We start from the raw sequence: 21472 nt of genomic DNA, 5'->3' as shown, positions 1-21472 counted from the left end.
AAAAGTTTGGCCCATTTTACAAAATAGCTTAATCTTTGAATTGTAGTATTTCAAAATGGCAATATTTATGATAAAATAGCAGCATGTTTCTTATACAAACACAGCGGCATGTTTTTGATTAACCAAACACCCTGTAAGGGTATTTTATTTAAAAAACACATAAACCTAAATAAAATTGGGGTTGTGTCATTTTTAGGACTCTTTCATAATTGTAATTTGCAACTTGACTACAAAGTATTTTGACAATCAGAATATATTTTGTATTTGTTTTTAACTATTTGAAAAATAAACCTGAATTATAAATATTTTAGCTTTTTCTAGATAAACAAAACTACTTCTTGGTTGCTTGGGTGACAAGAAAATAGCGTGGTTTTTGAAGACCTACAATATACACACAAGTACAGTTTAAAACGTAGATATACAGTACATGAAGCCAACACATTTATAGACACCACAGATTTATTGCACATTACAACACTGTATGTTTTTTTTGCACAATATTTGCTGGGGACTTGTATTCTAAGCGTAAGCTCGAGTTTGTACAGGATGAAATGAATGCACCGCACATGTAACTTTCTACAGGCGACCCTACTGCACAACCGGGAGAGAAAACGACATCATCTTTGAGCGATCTTACACGGTTTCGGGGGCTTTTCTAGCGAAGGGGAAAGGTTTATTTCGCACAAACAGTTCGCCGGAGATCTGCGCTTCACCACAGCATTCGCCCTCCTCCCCCCTCGCTCGCTTTCTTGCTACCCCGTCTCTCTGTAGCTGCTTCGTCAGGGAAAGAGATCCGAATCATCGTAATGCCAGGAATGATGGAACCTCGGCTGTGCCTCACCTTCCTTTGGATTTTTTTTCTGATCTTCGCAGGTATCCCATTTGTGGGAGCCGAGGAGGACCAGTCTCAGAATGACCTAGAATGTAAAATGAAGAGCGTTACCGTCTCTGCCCTGCCGTTTTTGAGAGAGAACGACCTGAGTATCATGCACAGCCCTTCCGCCTCCGAACCCAAGCTGCTCTTCTCTGTCAGGAATGATTTTCCTGGGGAAATCGTGGTGGTGGACGACCTGGAAAACACAGAGCTGCCTTTTTTTGTGCTGGGTGAGTTTATTTTAAAGGTGCTCGACATCCCTCCCCTCTCCCGAACTGAGAAACAGTTACACATTTTCGTTATTATTTGCTGTTACAACATGCATTTGTAATCACTTAACTCTGCTATTGATTTTATTCGAGTCTACTTACACGTAACCTAAATAGCAAAATATCTGAGTGGCACACGCTACTGTATTCTTACAGCGTTTACTTCTGTTGCTGCAGTATGTAGGCCTGTTGTGTGATTGATGCTTGCATTTAATGTTGATTGTATTAAATGAGCTTTCCTTGAAGAATCACATAATTCATGTTTTTAGCATCACGGCGAGATGAAAAGAAAGCATTGCAATGTGTGTTTCTTTGATTTCACGGAACACTTCGCTAGGATTTTCTCATTTAAATCCGACCTCTTCCAGTGTGAATTTGTTTCAGCCTAATAAGTAAATAACGTTCTTCCGGGCACTGCATTTCTAAGTGCTCAAGGCCTCATACTGTAGCTATGACCAATTGGGTTTAGTTGTCTTGCAGGCCAGACGGATTTGGTACCATTTTCATGAAATTAAGTTCAATTATTTTAAAACTATAGTAATTGTGGGCCTTCTCCACTGCTGTCCCTCTATTAATGCTGTTCTTGAAGTCTAAGTAGAAACTCAGATACCGTTTATTTAACCCAGTGATGAACTCTGGTTCTTACTCGTGGATTCAAGTTTTAGGTACAGTGCATAAAAAGATGGGGTTGCATATTTTCATATTGCAAGGTGCATGTTTTGATTCACATAAACTTTACTTTTAGACAGAGGTACACACGTGTAGTGTATGACGTAGAAAAGTACAAGATGTACTGTAAATGCCCTACAAACAGCTGAATTGAATGCTTTTATCGCATATGTTGATTTTGTTCTGTAGTACCTGCGTTGAAGATACAGATTTTAATTTTTGAGGCAAGTTAGTTTGGAAAACACTGCACTGAACTTGCTTTGAGTTCATTGAAGATGTTACTTATTGACTTACTTATGTTATTAATGTTATGTTACTTATACTTATTGTTACTTATTGAACAAAAAATACTTTTCATAGCAGTATTGAGAGATGAAAATAACTGAAATTAAAAAAAAAGTTGAAATGGATGTTTAGTTTAGGATAGTGTTTAATTTGGCCTGTTATTGTCTATCAACTCAGTTAGACTAAGCGTTTACAATTTTTACTGTTCCTTACAAATTCTTTGCAAAAGTGTCTTTTTTGTTTTTATTTCATTCATAAGAAACCTGTCTTTTATCCTGTAGTCAAAGGAGGTGGCAGGGTAGCATGACAACTCCTGCCTCTATGTTTTTTAAATCATGTGTTTAGCATCAGTTTCATGAAAAATCTATTGCACAAGAGAGAGTGAGTTTTATGCAGTAGTTTTGAAGTTGTAGTTGACATGACTTTCATGGCTGTGAATGTAAAATACCATTCATGTTTAAACATGGCAAATCTTTGATGTTTATTTTTATTTAGACATTTTAACCAAATAAAACATTATATTGATCATGGTCTATGGTGTTGATAAATATGCATTAAGTTATTAAGACTAACATAGTTTTTGATTTCCAATTGCTAAACACTTGTGTGTGTGTTACACTCAAAAGGTGTGAGATGTGTTTTTCACTCGTTTGATTTTCATCCTCGTTCATCCTGTTGTGTACTTTTTATGTTAGTCTGTATTGTATATCTTATATTAGATATACACAAATACAAATAATCCTCACAACAGTATATTTGGATAATACTATATAATATTAAACCTACAACCCCGCTGTTACAGTTATATGATGTACTTCCAAATTAATGTTCAGATCAGTTTTATTTCTTCCAAAATGGGATTAATTGCCACTTTGATTCGTATATAAAAACAATTAAAACTGATCTTACAGTCTTGAAAGTTGTCAAATCAAATACAACACTTTATGCTTGACCAAACTTTTTTTAAAACAAAATTAAATCAAAAAGGGAAAAGTAATAGACACCTTTAAAAACAAATCACTGTTAATTATTTACAGAGTACAAAGTGTTGTGAAACAGTTGTGAAATATGGCCATTGGCCAGTGGTGACAAAGTGTCTGAGCATGGCAGAAGACTAATGCTGTGCTTATTATGGCTGCTGTCCATGGTGCTGATTGTACTGTAGGCAAGATGTTACAGAATATAAACCATAGAAAATACTGTTTTTCCATATGTACAATATATAAAAAGAAGGAAATCAGGATTATTGGCTTAATCTCTGTGGACATTCTATGCAGATAGCTGATGCTGCACAGTGCAAGAATTCCAGTTTCTTACTGTCATTAGAATAGCAGCGTATCTTTTGTCTTGGGTTTTTCACATGGTAATACCATTATGCCAATTCAGATGTTTAAATTAGTTAAGCTTCACGACAGTGCCTATGTGTACTGTAAATGCTGGGGAACAGGAGATAATTTATAGTTGCCCTTATATGTCAGGCTGATTGTATTTCATATTTTCTGAGAGTTCTGACCTCCACTCTTTTATATTATTTGTGCTTCGAATCTAGGTTAGTCGGTTAACATTTGTGAAGGTACAGTATCATATATTTATTAGATCACTAAAAAATCATAGAGTCCAGAAGTGATGAATCAGCACCCTAGCACAGTAGGAGAGCAAAGTGCTTCAATAACTGAAGGTTTTGGACTTTATCTGCAAAGATTTTATTAAGTTGATTTGAAAAATAATAGTGGGCATACTGTACTGTGTAAAATTACATTCCAAATTTGATCAAATAATAAAAAGCATTCATAAAGCCATATTATGGCTAGTTTTTGCAGTTTATTCAGAACTCAAAATTTTAACTCAGTTGGTATGCTGTGATCATTTTTGTGCCCTTATTGTTTATAAAGTTTATTACTTTTTAATGCTGCACAAACAGTCTGGAGTTTAAAGCATAGTTTATTATTGTTTGAGTCTTGTATAAATAAAAAAGTGTTCTAATAAATGAATAAACATTAACACATTATTCTTCACAAAATGCTTTCAGCAAAATAATAAAAGAGAAAATGAAAAATATAGGACAATTCTTAGGGGAATAGATTTGACTTACGTCTTACATTTGACTACTTTGGGACAAGCCAGTTGATTCTGATTTATTCTATGTTTACTTGCTCTCAGATACTCCTATTCTCTTCATCAATAATATGTCACACAATTGCAGATTGCAATTGCTGACTTGTTGACTTAGCTTTGAAACGCCTAAATGCAGAATGTGATTATTTGAGTTTGAAGGCTATTAGACTTTTTCCTCACTTAACCCATTGATAATCCTGTTTACTATGAAAGACTGACTTAATGTAATGTATTTTCTGCCACAGTTCAACTGAGATTGGTATGACTGGTTATACCTTCACTTCTCTCTTGGTTTTGTATTTTTCTGTCATTGTAAATATACAACAGTGATTTTGTTATTTTTCTTTCTTTTAAATAGACTAGTCAGAAAAGTCAGTGACTTATGCATTTTATAGTCCCGCTAAATTGCAGATTCTGTAGGACCATGCCATTAAATTGTATTGCATTCAACGTATGGCGTATATTATGTACATAAAGATAACTCTAGGCTCTTTTCTTTATATGGTTTTGTTTTCTGGCTTCTTTAAGAATGAATGACATGAAACTCTGAATGACATGGATATAGATCAGCCAGGGTCACACAATACATCAGAAAGAGTATAGTTTTTTTGTGTCCCCAGTTTAGAAATATCCCTGTTATAAAATTCATCCTCAGAATAATACATATCATGCTACCCAACCTGAGAGGAGGTAGCAGGGCATAGCAGTACCCAGACTTACTGATGAATATGCTTCTGTTGTGATTGTGTTCTGAGCTAGACAGGACCCTGAGCTTCTTATTACTGAACATCATACTTCCATCCAGACATTCTAAATGTGGATGGCAGTCCATCCTATAAACCAGTTATTGGTTTGAGGAGATGATCCATATGTAAAAATCTATTTTGCAATTGTGTAAGCGTTTTGGTTTCCGGCATGCTGTAATAACCCATTGGTTAGGATTTATTCAAATGAAAAGGCAAATAAATTTGTTCTGACTTGAGAATGCTTGTTTAAACCTTTAATCCCCCTGTTGCATAGCTCATATTGTATATACTGTATGGGATATCTCAAGTACCAGAATATGCTTGGCTGAATTCTTATAGTTGCTTGCTTTATATACAATGATAAGAAGAAAGACTTCCTAAAATAGTACTTTCTCACGGCTACATCCTTATGTGTTGGATACACATTGTTTCATGCTGTCACACCTCTTTAACTTTATTCTATTAACAGTTTGTTTTTTTCTGATTTATTCAGTGTTAATAACCTAGGTAACAGTGCTTGAGTCAGATTGTTCTTATTCTAGATATAATTCGTTGCTTATATATATATATGAAGTTCAGTTACAGTATGTTTAATCTAAAAGTGAAGTTATTATTGTCCCACAAGACAGATTTTACTTTCATCAGTGCAAAACAAGCTAGTATTAAAAAAGGTGTCATCAATATCTTAGGTAGGTTTACCAATGTATTTTAAAAAGTGCATTTTACGTCCCAGTGTGTGTTTTATGTGTGTTTTTTTTCTATGTTCCACACTGCTGACCCTTGATTGTTCTCCCTTCCCCATTGGCCAACCATCACACCACTGTTTCAATATGATGTCATCATCAATCAACCCTCAGCCAATCAGAACTCATTTTATTCACTATATATCATGGAGGCTTTCAGAAAGAAAAGGCCTTTCGTTTGACTTCGGTCCCGTTTGGTTTTAGTTATCGCTTCGCTTCGCTTCGCTTCTGGTTATTGTTTCGGCTTCGTTTGTTGGTTTGTTTTGCATTGTGTGCGTGTGTGTATTTTCGTATAGCTTCGGCTTTGTTGTGTTGTTGGTTTTCTGTTAGTTTCTTTGTACTTTGTACTCGTTTGTTTGTGTGTTCATCCTTGTTTTGTCATTACCTTGCCCCAGTGTTACATGTTCAACTTTTGTGTTCTTTTGTACCCTGCTCCTGTTGATTACTCTTGTTTTCCCTTATTTGTATTTCTGGTTCACTTGTGTTTTTGTGTGAACTTTTGTATATAAGGTTTGTTTAGGTTGTTGGGTACACTTTACACACTTAGTTGATTTTGTATTGGTACACTAGGTTAGTACGGGTGAGTGCCATTTGTCTTGTATGGTTTTGGGTTGTCAGTGCAGGTTAGCTAGGGTGTTGAAGACGCCGAAGACCGTGTGTTTCGGGTTTTCTTTTGTAGTCAGATTAGCTTTCCCTCACTGTCCTAGCCAGCTCCATTTTGTTTGTTATTTTCTTTTCTTTGGCACCACTCTAGTTCCTTACCCTTATCACGCTTCCTAGTCCCTCACCAAAACCCACCTGCTTCCAAAAGAGTTATTCTAAATGTTACACCCCTTTACCCCTAGACACTTGGGGTCGTAACAGTGCAAATGTGTGAAAAGAGGCCTTCAGTGTTTGATTGGAGATTATATTGTGAATGAAACTTCTTAATGGTTGGTGATGTAAACTAACTCGCATAATATGCCCCTTTATATGAATTTAAATCCTTGGTTTATGAAAACATTTCTCTTTCATTTTGATGCTGCTTGTGTGTAAAATCCATCATTTCCGCAAAACAGAAAGAAGCCTGGCTTGATCCCCTGACTGTTATACAGATAAACAGCAGACAGAGTGTATCGGTCCTTGGTTGCCATGGAAACCTGAACTGGTTCTAGATTGAGCATTCAAGAGAGATTCCTTTATATACTTCCTTTAGGGAAACAATGGCTAATACACTGTGACAGAGAGAAGCCAGTGTAAATTGTGCATGCATTTTGACATTACCGTGCAGTGCGTAAATACAGTACGTAAACCCGAAGCTGAAGTTGTTTGCGAGCTGCATTTTGTAAAAGATAACTTGAGTTATCCATGTGTTCCATGTCTGTGGTTTCCTGTATCTTGTGTCTGTACATATTGACTCAGCAGTTACCAACAAAAACATTTCCTATGCGTATTGTAACTGTCGTTTTAAATGGATGATTTGTGAAAATAATACAAATGACTGGAAACACAGGCACAGCAACACTATATTTTTAAACAATTGAATAGATTCTGCCAATTCATTAAACAAAAGAGCAAACATCTACAATTTGTAATGCTTTCAAGAAAAAAAAAACAGACACTTGTAACTAACAGTGTAGCCTCATAATAACACAAAATAATAGTTCCAGTGTTATATTTGTTATCAAGAAACATTGCCACTTCTATTTATGAAATGTACAGTAGCCTATCAGTGCTGCGGAGAAAAAGAATGTCTTTAAAATGAGATAACAATGCTTTTAAAGGCAACATTTTTTTCCTCCGTAGCGCTAATAGGTTTCTGTAGGTAATGAACCTGTTATACAGGGAGAAATATGTGAACAATCATGTGGGTCATTGATGCTTTAAGAATGCAAAACATTTCCATTCTTATGTGTTCTACATTCTAAAAGTATAAATTTTTAATGTAATTAATATTGTTAATTCTGCATGCATTTTAATGGTAAAAAAGTGCAGTGAAATTACAAGACCTAAACCTTGGAGATCTGGTAGTGTATTGGCTTTCTACTGGTCTTCCAAAGATTTAGAGGGCATTTGGAGAAAAGCGTTAGTTATAATCTCAGGGTTAAAAGGAATGAGCTCTAAGGGAAGATTGAAAGAAATAAAACTGTACTGTATATCAGCAGTAAAACAAGATAGATCAGGGGAACTGTAATCAAACAAAATTGCACTAGCGGCAATTACTGTAAACTGAGAAACACCAGGTTCAGCACTGGATATGATATCAGATCCAAGTGGTTGTTCTGAGTTAAATTGGTATCACTGAACTGGTATTATGGGAACCTTAAGAACCACATGTCAGATTGTGCTTTTGTTATTTTGGGCAGTGAATAGGTCCCTTTCATTCATTACTTTTCATATACTTTGATGGGCTTAGCACAGTCTATGCAAGCAATAAAGCTATGCATTTATGTGAGCTTTACTGCTGTACATATACAAGTACTAATTGATATCCAATAGTTTCATATTTTTGCTCTCTGAAATATACAGTATTTTGGACTTGTAATCATCTCTGTTGTTAAATTAAGCACACTCGGTATTTTACTGTGCTTGACCTTGCATTTTGTTGTTCCTTGGTGTTTAAAACTTTTTCTGTTTATGAGCAGCATTCTTTTTTTTTATGGAGTACTGCACATTTTGTCCCAAATCTTGGATTTTACTCTGCTTTCAGCTCATTTATCCATAATACCTAAATGATGTCTTCTGTCAGAGTTAACCATTAGACAAAAAGGCAGCTGGGGGCTGAAAGCACAATTTAAAAAATGTTTGCCAAAGAAGCCGAAATCTTTATGCACACTCACAAGCACCAGTAAACCTCTAATACTGGAATAGCAAACAGAGTGTGCTGATATTCAGTTAAATTTCAGGAAGAGAGGTTATGCACAATGAAGATCTAATAATTTATGAAATTCCACGAGCAACAGCTAGAGGGGATTTTCAAAGCAAATAAAAATGATTGAAAAGAAGTAGTTATATTAAAACAGTGAAAAAAATAAGAATAAGAAAAAAGTTATTGAGGGAGAAGTTTGAAGTTTCAGATTAAAGCTATTGTTATAACACATGCAGTATATCTTAATTCCCAATTAATGGTATCAATAGGCATTAAGGCTAAAAATAAATTGTACAAGAGCTATTTGTAGATATTTATATGAATCATATGAGCAACTATAAATTATATAAATAGTGTCTGTGACACTAATCATGCTCACAAGTCCAAAATGAACACAAGTTCATCAAGAGTGCTGCAATGACAATGTGTAGAAGAGTGCTTTTCTGTTCCATGTGTAATTTTGTTGCTGCAGATAGTAGAATTCTAAAGAATGGTGTACAGTGGTAATGGCCAAAAGTGACTGGAAAATGAGTGTTTGAAAACAGAGAGTACAGGTAAAAGGTGAATGCTCAAGTTGGGGTGGTAATTGTGGAGTAGCACAGGGGTCTGTATTAGGGCCACTGCTGTTCCTAACTTACATCCATGATCTAGATTCTTTTATAGCTAATAAACAAATCAAGTTGGAAGACTAGTCAGTTTTTGGTCAGCATATCATAGAAAAGATAGCTGCTGTGGAATCAATGCAGAGAAGAGCAACCATATACATTCTCAGGCTTCAAAGAATGTTCTGCACTGACCACTGAAAGCACAGAATCTTTTTAATGTTGAACAGAGAAGACGTTTTCCAAGTATTCGACATCGTCAAAGGCATCGGCAAAGTCAACCCAGTTGTCTTCTTCAGAATGAACGGTGAAACTCAAAACCAGATGTCACGAGTGGAAACTATGTGGACATGCATTTAAAACTGAGAACAGGAGGGACTTAACCCAAAGTGAAGAAGCTAAGCTATGGTCACCTGTCATTACTACGTTTTCAATATTCTTATTTAATGCAAGATCATTCCTTCTTTGCTTTAGTATATTATATGCTGTATCTTTTTTTTAATATTTAAGGGATTTCAGGCCAGAATGATGCTGTGCTGACATATCTGATTAGGCTGTGGTGCGTACTAATTAAGAGATTTTAACATTTTAATTGTCTATGGAGAATTACTGCAAACTAAAACTGTAAACACCTGCAGTTAATAGAGATGCTAATTTTTACAGCTCAAGCCATAATAGTTGGCACAGAGGGACATACAAGAGAGTAAAGATTGTTTTTAGACAGTAATAAATGTAGTAGTGTGATATATTGCAAACAGTAGAATTAATCAAGTGTAGATCAGCTGTTATGTTCTCCTATTAAATGACTTAATATGAACTCTTGTGTTTTTACTTTCCTTGCATAAAGTTGGTACTGTCTTTCTGGGTGGGTTTAGGTCCATTACTAAGCCAGAATTCCTCTGGTATTCCTCAGGGCAGTATACCGGCACATAATTTGTATAGGAACAAGTAATAGGTTTATTCCATGCTGGAAAAAAGAAGAAAGAAAACACAACGTGAGGGCCTCCTCACACCTGAAGAAGGCTCCACGGCCGAAACGTTTCTTTCTTCCTTTTTTCAGCATGGAATAAACCTATTACTTGTTCCTTTGCAGCCTACGCATGCTGACGCAGCTACCCACCTGAACTATAATTTGTATATATTTGTTAAGTATATACCACTTGTTTCCATTGTTAGGCATCATGGTGATAGTAAGGTTCCATACCAGATTTACTTATATTCTAATCCTGATATTCAACTGGATATTTGAGAGAATACAGAACTTCTGAGTCATTTATGAGCCACGTGTTTGGGACATCACCACAATGGCTTTCTTCTGTCCCTGTCGTTTCTACAGTATATCCTGTTCTGTCTGTATCTTCCTATGGAGAAAGAAACGCATGCTTTTGTATTGTGTAGTTTGCTATTCTTTCATATTGCTCTTCTATCTGGGGAATCAAAGAGTACCTTACAAACACTTTAGTGTGTTCAAAACTGCAGCTTTGTCCTTGACCTGATCTCATTTTGACATTCATATAATTCCTGTCTTGAAATCCACTGCCTTCCTCTTTAATTCTGGATAGACTTTAAAATTCTTCTTTTAACTTTGGCTTTGAAGAATATCTACAGTATCATCACATTTCTTACCTCTTAAATATGTACTGTATATCACATTCCACAATTTATGGATGAGACTGGCCTCTTACTTCTTTTGTCTACCAAAGTATGATCTAAAGATCATGGGATCTTTTCCTGGTTTGCTCCCAAATTATGGATTAACCTCCCATTGCAATTGGGATGGCCGAATCCCTATCTGTTTACTACATAATGCCTTAGATCTTGTTCACTAGCATTGGTATAGTCTATACTTTAATTTTGTGTGGTTTCTGTTACTGTATATTTTGGTTTTATCCATGTTACATTTTAACTTTTGCTTTCTTTGTTACATTTTGGGATATTTTTAATAAACAGCTTATTTTATTATTATCAGTATTAATATCAGTTGAATTTTAATTTGCATTTAATATAGATGTTTAGCTTTGCTAGAGTAGCCTAAAGATACCACTACTGACCTGGAGCTTATAAAGTACAAAAGCTTCCTTGTGTCATTTAGATGCGAAATGGATTCTGTCTAAATTTAATAGCACAGTTCATTTGGAAGGAAGGGCTAAGACAGTAAAATCTAGTATACCTAATATTCCAGGAGTGCAGTTACAGAGCAGATTGAGATGAGTGCAATTTGTCTTTAAAATAGCCTCTGAAACAACATGGTCTCTACATAAACAATTTGTATACCTTTGGGTTTGCTTTGAATCAATGCAATTTTAGATTAAACATATCTTGTTTCATTTATTTTCATAGCATGTCCTGATGTAGGTTTAGACACAAATATATTTTGTTATTGCAGAGATATATGTTGGCCAAGATTTGTATTTCAAAATGCTCTTTTTATAAAAAATATTATTTTGATGATTTTTTTATTTTTATATTGAGGCAAAGATATTCATCCATTGATTAGAATGGATGTGAAATCAAAGCATTTAGCAGAAACTGAATATTCTTTTCCCTTACATGATTAAACTTTACTAAAAAGTTTACAGTGTCCCTTTTCCTTTGAAAAAATACTCATTTTCATTTTGTAAGTGAACAAAAAACTGCATAATATTCTGCAGACAAACATAAATGTGTTTATCTTTAGGTTGCCTGTGTGAATGGAATAAACACATTGAATTCAGTATGCTCATTCCCATTGAGTGCCACAGGCAGATTTTCATAAACATATGAAAAGAACTTTAGAAATCTCTACTTTTACAATGGATACATCTCTCAGCTATTCATAATATTAATTTAAGATTTTTTTACATCAAATAATTTATTGACATCAAAGGCTGCTTCTTTTATCCAAATTAATTTACATTTGTAGAGCTGGGTATTTTTTTATTAAAAGCAGTGCTGCAACCAGAAATTGAATCTACAACCATCAGGTTATAAGCCTGTGTACTAACCACAGTTCCCCATTGCAGCCTGCTGTGTCCCATGGTCAATCTGTAGCTGTTGCTTACTGAAATATAATACCAGGCACGATTTTCTGTGGTTTAATGTTTACCTTGGAAGCAGTATAATTTCCTGGCCTAATGCATGTTCTATGTAGGCAGACTGCTAGATGCTGAAACTGAAGTCGTGCGAGTTCCTCAGAGAATACCTCAGTTTGTTGGGGTAAGAAATTCACATGACAACATTTCTTATTTAAGACTTGCTCTTTTAGGCAGTGGTGTAAAGTCATTAGTGATGTCAAGTAAAAGGTCATTCTGATAGGTATTGATCCCACTCTTATAAATACACATCATCTATTAAGTACAAAGCTTAACCTTTATCACTGGTTGTTTAACCCTTTCACCATTTGAAATATAGATATATATATTTTAAAAAAATTATTTTGTTGTTCATTTGTGTACAATGTAGTAGCCACTATGATTATCTTGTGTGCCGATTAAGGCACTGCTCCTCTTAAATTGAATTTATTTTCCATTCATCTGAAAAATAACCATGTTGATTTTGGGAATGTTCAATATTTGACATTCATATGACAACTAAAAGTCTTGTCCTGTAGCTTTGAACAGAGAAGGTTACGAGGGGATCTGATTCAAATATTCAAAATGGTAGAACATGCCTTTAACAATGAAACAAGATCCAGAGGACACAAAAAAGCGAGTATATTTAAATGAACATATTGGTGGAACGTTCTTGGAAAGGGTTGTGAGAGCTTGTAATATGCTGCCCAGCCATGTTATTGAATCAGATCAGAGTCTGTAGTCAGAAATGAAGTGCCAATTCAGGATGGCACTAAATATAGGGGACTGTTTTACATTATGGGTTGTGAATAGAGAATGTACAAAAAGAGTCACATTATGTTGTAGATATTGAACTGGTAGATTCAAGCCTTGAAGGCACAGTTTAGATTACGATGCTAACTATCAGACTGAGAAGTTGAAAAAGGAAAAAGACTTACCTGTTACTGTTTTTACTGTTTGTGCATTTTCTTAAACTGCAGAAGACCGTAGGAATTGTTTCTAGCTAGAAAATAAATGCATAGAATACCTGGCATTAGCCACATTGTATAGTACATAGACATCATATTGCCTATAACAGTGTTTTGTGTGCATTCAGAATTTAAAAAGTAAAACATCAAATGGAAATTAAGGTAAAATATTATGTATTTAAGTTAAACTTACAGTATATACAGTTGAAAAATGGTCATACAGTAAATTATTTTCATTGCATTTAATACAAGATATTTGCTTTTAAGACTTTTTGATAAGAGCTAAAAAATATGCAAATAAACAGCATCTGAGTATAGGATAAGGTATTTGCATTAGTCACTTTGTAAACAATCTAATATCCTTCTCGCTTAAAACAAAAGTGTCAGTATTTCAAGTAGTATTAAAGCTCTGATTTTGACTGTTGGAATGTACTCTCTTGGCATTACCTCAGAATAGTTTTATTTTAGCTCCTAAAATACTGAAGGTTGGCCTGTTATTGTATTTCATACAGGAAGTGTGTTACTGACCAGGCATAATGAATACTGATTATTATTGTTGGCTTTTTAGCACTGCTCAGTACCATCCAATTTTGAGAAAGCTGCTAATTCCTGATAAAAGAAATGGCAATCTGGAGCCTTTGCTGGAAACATTAAATGCATGGACAGAACATGCACACACAAAGACAATATATAAACCAATATAAACACCTGTTAACATAGCCAGCATGCCTTAATTAGGCAGGAGGAAACTTGAACACCCGATAAATGCTCACATTGACACAAATAGAGTGTTAAAACTCTACATAGACGGCTACCCAGTCTGAATCTCAACCCAGGACCCAAGAGCTTTTAAACAGCAGTACTAACCACTATATAATTATTCAAGCCATCTATTTATTTCTAGTGAATTTAATATCTGCTGCAGATGTGAGACATACTGTGCACATTTTTTTGAGTTTTTGTAAGTGAAACAGAGCAAGCTTCAGAAATTATTTTAAAGATTTATTTCAAAAGACAAAGCTAGTGTTACTGCAAGCAACGAATGGATAAAGCAGCTGAAAATGACACAACTCACAAAGCCTATTTAGTTAATTACTATAAATCTCTAAATCCCATTTTTTTCTGCATGAATTAAATGCAGGTCAGTTTCAGGGCAGTGGAGTAACAGCTACAGAGTTGTGTGAATCTGCTCTCCAATACTAAAAAAGAAATAATAGACTAATTTTCTGTAAATCACCCAGGAGTAGAATATAGGTGAATAAAATCCTGTATTGGAAAAAAAGGAACCTTTGCTCCTCACACAATAATGAATATCAGAATACATTAAATAAGAAATAATTCAACCTTTGTAATTGAACTGTTGCAAATAATTTCTTAACTGATACTGTATGTGACTGTGGAAGGTGATGTGATATGCAAAATAGGTTAGTGTTATTCTAAACTTTGTAGCACTTAGTATTCTGTTGTGTGACTTATATGAAGATAAAAAATGAGCCAATACCGTGCCATAACTAACATGTTCTGTGCAAGTATTGTCAGTGTCAGACTCAGTAATCAAAATCTTTTAATGTTACATGTTTCTCGTTTGCTTGTGCTCTTAAGCAATTATGAAACCAGAAATCTGAAATTGATAGACATCTGGTAAAGATAAAACAATAAAAAACTTACGTAGAGTGTGTTGTCAGATATTAAAAAAAATATATTGTATATTATAGCTCTGTCATAATTACCCTTTCATAAGAGTGTAAATGAACTCTAATGAACTAATCCTGTTCTCTGATATTTTTATCTTGGAATATGTAAATATTTCTGTGGTACTGAAAGGCATCAAGACATTGCTGTCTTAAACTAATGTCAAATATGTAGGACATATTGTAAAGCACATTCTTTACAATAAATATACTCAATATATGGCTAAAAATATTTAAGCATAACATTTTTAGGGAACAACTGTAACATTTTTTAGTTTAATTACGAATGGACTCCTTATTACATGACAGGTTTGATTGCCTGCAGTGTTACTATAAAGTTGCATAACATACAACTACATCGTGTGGGAAGGAACATATATTGCGGATTAGAAAATCAAAGCAGATCTAACAAGGCAGTTAATGTACCAGTGAAATGGTAATACTGAAAGAGAATATGTTAATAGGAGATTGCGTGATCTTTATGCTTCAGAATCCCTCTTTGATCTTGAATGGTGTTTACTGTTTTATGGTTACAACTGCTGCCATTTAGGAAATCTTGTTTGACAATGATAACCTCTCCGTGTATCAAAGGAGACATTCCCGCCTGAAGAATTATTGAAAGACCCATTAAGGCCTAGCACATTCGACCCTCATTACTGCATTCTTCTCCTGAGCTAGGCAATTCGGAATTTTTCAGTGTAGTGCGGATATGGCATGAAGTGATTTTTCATTCGGATTGAAATGTTGTTCATAACCAAAACAGTTAGAAAGCTGACATCAAAGATAGAGTTGTAATAGATTTTTTGAGGTGAGGAAAGTGGGTTTAATTTAATGGACAAAAATATCAGCAGCATTGATTTAATTAATATGCCTTCTGAAGCCTTCTTTTCCCATTTTGACTTAATATCCATAGCAAATGACCCTTAAGAATATTAAACGGAGCTTAACCTTCACGAGGAAGTCAGGAAGAACTTGTTGTTTTCTCCAGATCATTTCTAAAACTCAGTACCTTTTAAATTACATTTCAATTGGGCCTCCTAAATCATTTGCAGCTCTTTCCCCAGAAAAATAAAAATGATACTAATTTCTACAATTAAAACCTTATTTTTTTTCCTATAACTGTATTAGAATGTGGGCTGGACTGTGTGTGGTTAGCACTGCTGCCACATGGTTCTTTGGTCCTTTGTCTGATGCCAGATTCAAGCACCTTCAGTGTGCACTTCAATGTGAAGCGTAGTACAGGACCCTATGCAGACAGTATAATACGGAAGTAAGAGGAGAAGGACAACAGGGAAAAGACGTGGAGGATCAGGACGGGTTGACAGAAAGGGGGGCATGACGGCGGTGATCCGGTGCTCGGGGGGTGTGGCGCAGGCAAACAGACCTAGACAGTCCAAAGGGGGAATCCGGGGCGCAGTCCAGAGTCTAGGAACCGTGGAATCCATCAGAGACAAACAAGGTTAAAAACTGGGAAGGGATCCGGAACAGGAACAGGGAATAAAAACCAGGTATCGAGGCCAGGCACTCTGAACCCAGGACTCAGATGGTCAGGACGCCGTGAGGAAGCCTGTGCCGTCGGGTCTCTCCTGGACCCGCTGGTAGGCGGGCTTCCCGGCGTCCATCTCCCAATGCTGAGCCAGGAATAGTGGGAGCGCCAAGCTTAAATAATAACAGGCAAAACAGGAGGCAGGTGCACGTAATCAACTAAAATCCCAAAGGGTCGCAGCGCCCTTGAGAGGAGGTATGACGATCGTGACACTACCCTCTTAAGATGTGCTGACTAGTTTCACCAGAGTTTTTAAATATTTTGTGTATGTACTATACAGTATGTGTCCTGTAGCGGATTTGGTCCCCATTTGGGGGGTAGTCCTGCCTGATTCCTTATGGTTCTAGATGACTGCTACCATAACTGTGAATAAGTAGTTCTCTGGTAATGCAATGATGGATACATTGAATGGATTGATTATCAAATAATTGTAATACCTTGCATTGTTTGGAGGTTTGTCAAATTAGTCCTTCATTCATATTGTGTTTTAAAGGCTTGAGTGCTCTAAATTAAGATGACGGAAGTTAATGTGACTAACAGCTGTGGTTAAATTGCAGCATCTACTGTAAGTATAGTGGTCCTTGGATTTGGGAAATTACAGAATCTTAATTATCCAGCTTTTCACTGCTGGTGACCCTGGGTTAAATAGTTTAGTCTAATTCACAGACCACTGAAATTAGTTCGGTGGTGTAAGGTTTAGCCCCAGAGGTTGTCTCCTGGGAAGAAAAAAATCTATACTTGTGTGAGAGCTATTTGTAACTTGTAAGGCTTTGAAGAGGCCAGGGCTGAAGAACAGACAGTTTTGATATTTGTCTTAAGGGACATTTGAAGGGCTAAGTATCAGAAACTCTCAGTTCTCCTTGTTTTGGAACATGGCAATCATGTTACATAATAACATCATGTTTTCTTTTAGTATTATCTGTTGTACAAATGTAGATCTTTCCAAGCATGTATTGCAGCTCATCTAATATTGACTTGAAAGAATTAATCACAGTGCATAAACGGATGAGTTGCCTTGTAATTCAGAGGTTACATGTTTCGTTTCTTAGCATACCAAATTTGACCCACATGCAAATGTACATTGTAGTACTCTTGGGATAAGGAGTCAATCAGAAGTGTGGCTCATGAGATTCAATAAGAACTTAATGCTTAGCATTACTGAATGGGAGTGTCTTGGAAACAAAGACAAAATATGCTTTATGCTTGACAGACGTTGTTAGCTAAAGAGCTTCATAGCTTTTTTATCCCCAGTTGTACAGCATCAGTCCAAGTATTTTTAACGTACATATATCCAAATGTATGTCTCTTTAAAGCATTTATGTATACTCTGCTGACTTCAGTTGAAGGTCTGTAGTTAATAACTGCCTTCTCACTCTGGTATGTCTGTATCACCTTTCTGCAAATGTCTTACCTGACAGGAGGTACAGTAGATTATTGTTTTTTGTCAAACTGAGTATAGAGTATTTCTAAGTTAATATAACTTTGTTGTTTTATAGTGTCCTTTTTAGTCTATTATTAGAGTTTTAGCACATATTATTTGCTTTATGGCTGTTCCATTTTAGGTGGTTTAATTTGTAAGTGTCAAATTGCTTCAATGCCAGGAAGGGAATTGCACAACACGTTGAACAGACAAATGAAATCTTAATTTACGATGAGTGCAAAAGAAAATCCTATTACACTCCTCGTTACCTTAAGACCTCCCTTAAGATGCTGTGTTGTACATTAAAAGATAAGCCACATCAACAGGTCATGACCAACCCAAGAGAGCATAGATCTAGATAAAAGATGAAAACTTGTAGGTTCTGTGGTTCATCACAGAAGGTGATGACGTCACCAAGAAAGAGTCCAGCTGATATGAAAGGGCACAGCAAGGCAGAAAATGCTTTGATCTCTGTCCATGGTGCTGTAAAGAAAATGGAAGGATGCACTCACTCCCTTTCCTTGCAATGAAGACGGTACTGCATAGGTGCCTGTCTAGAAACAATCAGAGGTACAGTAAATGCTAGTCTGATGGTTTTTTTACCATGTGTCTATTTAACGTTTTTTCAACAGTGTTGAACAGTGTTCTACACAAGCATTCAAAGAGCTGAGTTCTAAAAGCAGACCTCCCAGAAAGCACTTTTCCCAACGGGAGACTTCACCTGTTTTTTGATTTCACCATTTTGCTTTCAAACCAATTGATAGATTTGACCTATCATTTAGTAGACTCATCTGAAGATTATAGTCTTTCACTTGAGATTTAAGATTAAAAAATGAAATAGAAAAACATGGATGAGTGGTTCATTTTTATATAAAGCTTTTGAAACTCTCTAAAGATTGAATAATGACAGCAAGTCTTTAAGGTATTGTTAAATTTTATGCTTACAGAAGAATGCAGTACATTATAGCAGACTGACTAAGGTGCAAATAGAAAAATGACAACTCCAATCCCAGATTATAGCTGAAAAACAGTTCTTGCTACTGTCCCTGCTAATCAAAGCCACTTTATAGCATTTGACTTCAGTTTCTCTCAAAGTAGCTTTTTAATCTAAAAATGCCTAAACAAAGTCTCTTGCTATATTTGTTAATAATTGTGCAGTTCTGTAAAGGTGGGTTTTTCAATTTACCAGCTATAACATACAGTAAGCAGAGTATAATTAGATTTTTCGGTTTTGAGGATACTATCAGCATGCTGATCATATTTTAATGTGTAGTTTTATATCTGCTGTCTGACATCCAGTTTCTATTTGGAAGAACTTTTATATCTAAAAAGAGAAGCCACAACTTTACACAGAGGGTTGTAGGAGTATTGAACAAGTTACCCAGTCACGTTGTTGGAGCCGATACCCTAATATCTTTCAAGATGAGACTTTTGAATCACTTGGCTAATAAAAACCAAATGGGCTAGATGGACCAAATGGTTTTCTCTCATTTGTAACCTTTCTTATGTATTTATGCTCCCAAGATTTGGGTGAACTCATATTTGATCTTTATTAAGGTCAGCCCAACATCAATAGGTTTAGATGTTAGATAAGGGTTGGTTTAGACTGAGCTGTTCCAGTCTTTGGGATTTTTCTGCAACAATATGTGTCGGCAGATGCCATTGTCTTGTCTTTCAGAAATAAGAAACTGAAACTGAAAAATGAGATGTGAAGGAAATGTAAGGCATTTGTATTCTCTGCATAATCTCATTTATGATTCATTTGCACCAGAAGGGAAGCAGTAGAGTCATGGATAAATGGGTTTTTGTGAGCAAATGGAGACAATATTTGAACATATTTCTGTTGGAAAAAGTGGGAGTTTTTAGCTTTGTTGACTTAAAGCGTGTAGTCCTCACATAAATTGATTTTCAGTCATCACAAAGGTTTAAAGAAAATCAGTAGCACAACTTGTATTTTCATTTTCATTAAACCTAATTTCTCCAAAAAGATTAATGAAAAATAACAGCATTTATTTTAATAGTATTTTGCAAATTAATCATTGTAATCCCGCCGGATTTAATGTGTGACTGAGCAGACTTGAGTGGCTGGGCTCAAACATCTGTCATTTTTACAGAAGAGCCCTAAATTACTTATTTAATTAATTAAAAAATGTAAGTAATTAATATATTGTTATTTGTGTTCAGATTATAATGGTTTTGAGTTTCATTTTAGCTTATTTTATTTAAAAGATTTTTTTTTAGTCTAATTGACTGTTTCACTTATTGGAACTTATGAGGGCTGGTCAATACATACAGTACAGTGAGTTCTGCTGCCATTAATACTATGTATGCGCAGCATAATTGCAGGCTATTATGTTTCAATTGAAGTAGCAATTAGGGAGTCATTTGTTTATCGCTCACCTGACATTGTTGTGTGTGGTACTGATAGTCATGCTGTGAAAGTAAATGCCCCATTGCAAGAGTCCTCTGTTAAGGTGAAGCAGAGAAATTGTCAAGTTTTGCTTAGCGAAGATTTTTTTTAAAAGTCACTAACGAAAAACCAAATGATACTGTATGTGATCTGAAAGCTGAAAGCAACAGATTTTTCTCACACATCAGTGCCACAGACAGAACACTAATCTGAACACCAAAAAGGTTCAAGTCATGTCTAAAAGTCAGGAAGTTAATGATGTGAATATTTTGAGATCAGAAGGGTGTTTTTGTCTCTAACTTCAATTGAGACCATAAGGCAGTCATACAGTATGTGCAACATACAGTACTCTGCACTTCAGCAAAGTAAACTGAAGCCAACAATACTCCCAGAACGTCTTCCGGAGCCTTCTACAACCTGGCAGCAAGCCTGTACACTCAATGAAAAAAGAGCTGTGAGATGTTTGATAATAACAATGAGATTTAAGTTACAGTGCAAGAATAGCTCCAGGACTAACAAACGTAATTTTGAGTGTATCCCTAACCTTGTGAAGTGGTGGCAGATGTGAGGAATTGTGTTGGAAAATAATCTTCTCCACTTGTGAAGTGTATTTAATGGATAATTCACAAATTTACTTGCTTTTGCACATTGACGTCTTACATTATTATTTCATTCTTACTCCAGCTCTGGATTTCATTGGAATATTCCTTTATTTTTCTGTCACTGTTTACCTCTAGTTCCATTTATCTTAGATGCCAGGGCAAGTTTTTACTGGTTTATTTAGGTCACTGATTTTTATATGTATTTCTTATGACTTCTCAAGTAAAATATTCTTGCCTTGCTTGTAGCTAAAATAGCTCATAAAAGGCAATGGTATTTCACAAAGAGATCATGCTTTTTGGTAAAATTCACTGGCTTGCAATAGTTATATACTCAATAGTTCATTTTCATTTTCCTGAACCTTTTCCTCTCTTTCATAAAAGTTAAAATGTGAAATCCAGGGTAACAACAGGTAGTAAGGACCATAAATTGCCGGACAGTATGATGCAGTTCCTCAGCTCCGTGAGAAAGGAGGGCTTGCTTTTCCACATAGAGAACAACACAACATTTTGTATCACCAGCAAAAGAGAAGTCTGGCGTCTCTATGGTCACATAGTTGTTGCTGTTCCCAAGCATTTAACTGCAGTTTTCATTCTGCCTATTAACATGACCTTTGTTCTTCATGTTGGTTTTTGA

The 21472-nt window shown here is 35.4% G+C and overlaps 1 protein-coding gene across 4 annotated transcripts in view; it reads left to right on the top strand.

The window, feature by feature from the left end:
• Positions 1–447: 447 nt before the first annotated feature.
• astn1 (astrotactin 1) overlaps positions 448–21472 on the top strand; it is a 250514-nt gene continuing 229489 nt past the window's right edge. For 3 of the 4 annotated variants that reach the window (XM_006634718.3, XM_069194051.1, XM_069194049.1), the window contains exon 1: positions 449–1104. In XM_006634718.3, coding sequence (XP_006634781.2) covers positions 807–1104 — 298 coding nt within the window. In that variant the 5' untranslated portion in view covers positions 449–806. Of the gene's footprint in view, positions 1105–21472 lie in introns of all 4 variants that reach the window. The other variant, XM_069194050.1, reaches the window with a different exon arrangement.

The sequence above is a fragment of the Lepisosteus oculatus genome, chromosome 9 (assembly GCF_040954835.1).
Source record: "Lepisosteus oculatus isolate fLepOcu1 chromosome 9, fLepOcu1.hap2, whole genome shotgun sequence".
NCBI lineage: Eukaryota > Metazoa > Chordata > Actinopteri > Semionotiformes > Lepisosteidae > Lepisosteus > Lepisosteus oculatus.
Note: the sequence above shows the minus strand (reverse complement) of the source record. Positions and strands in the feature narration are given on the sequence as shown.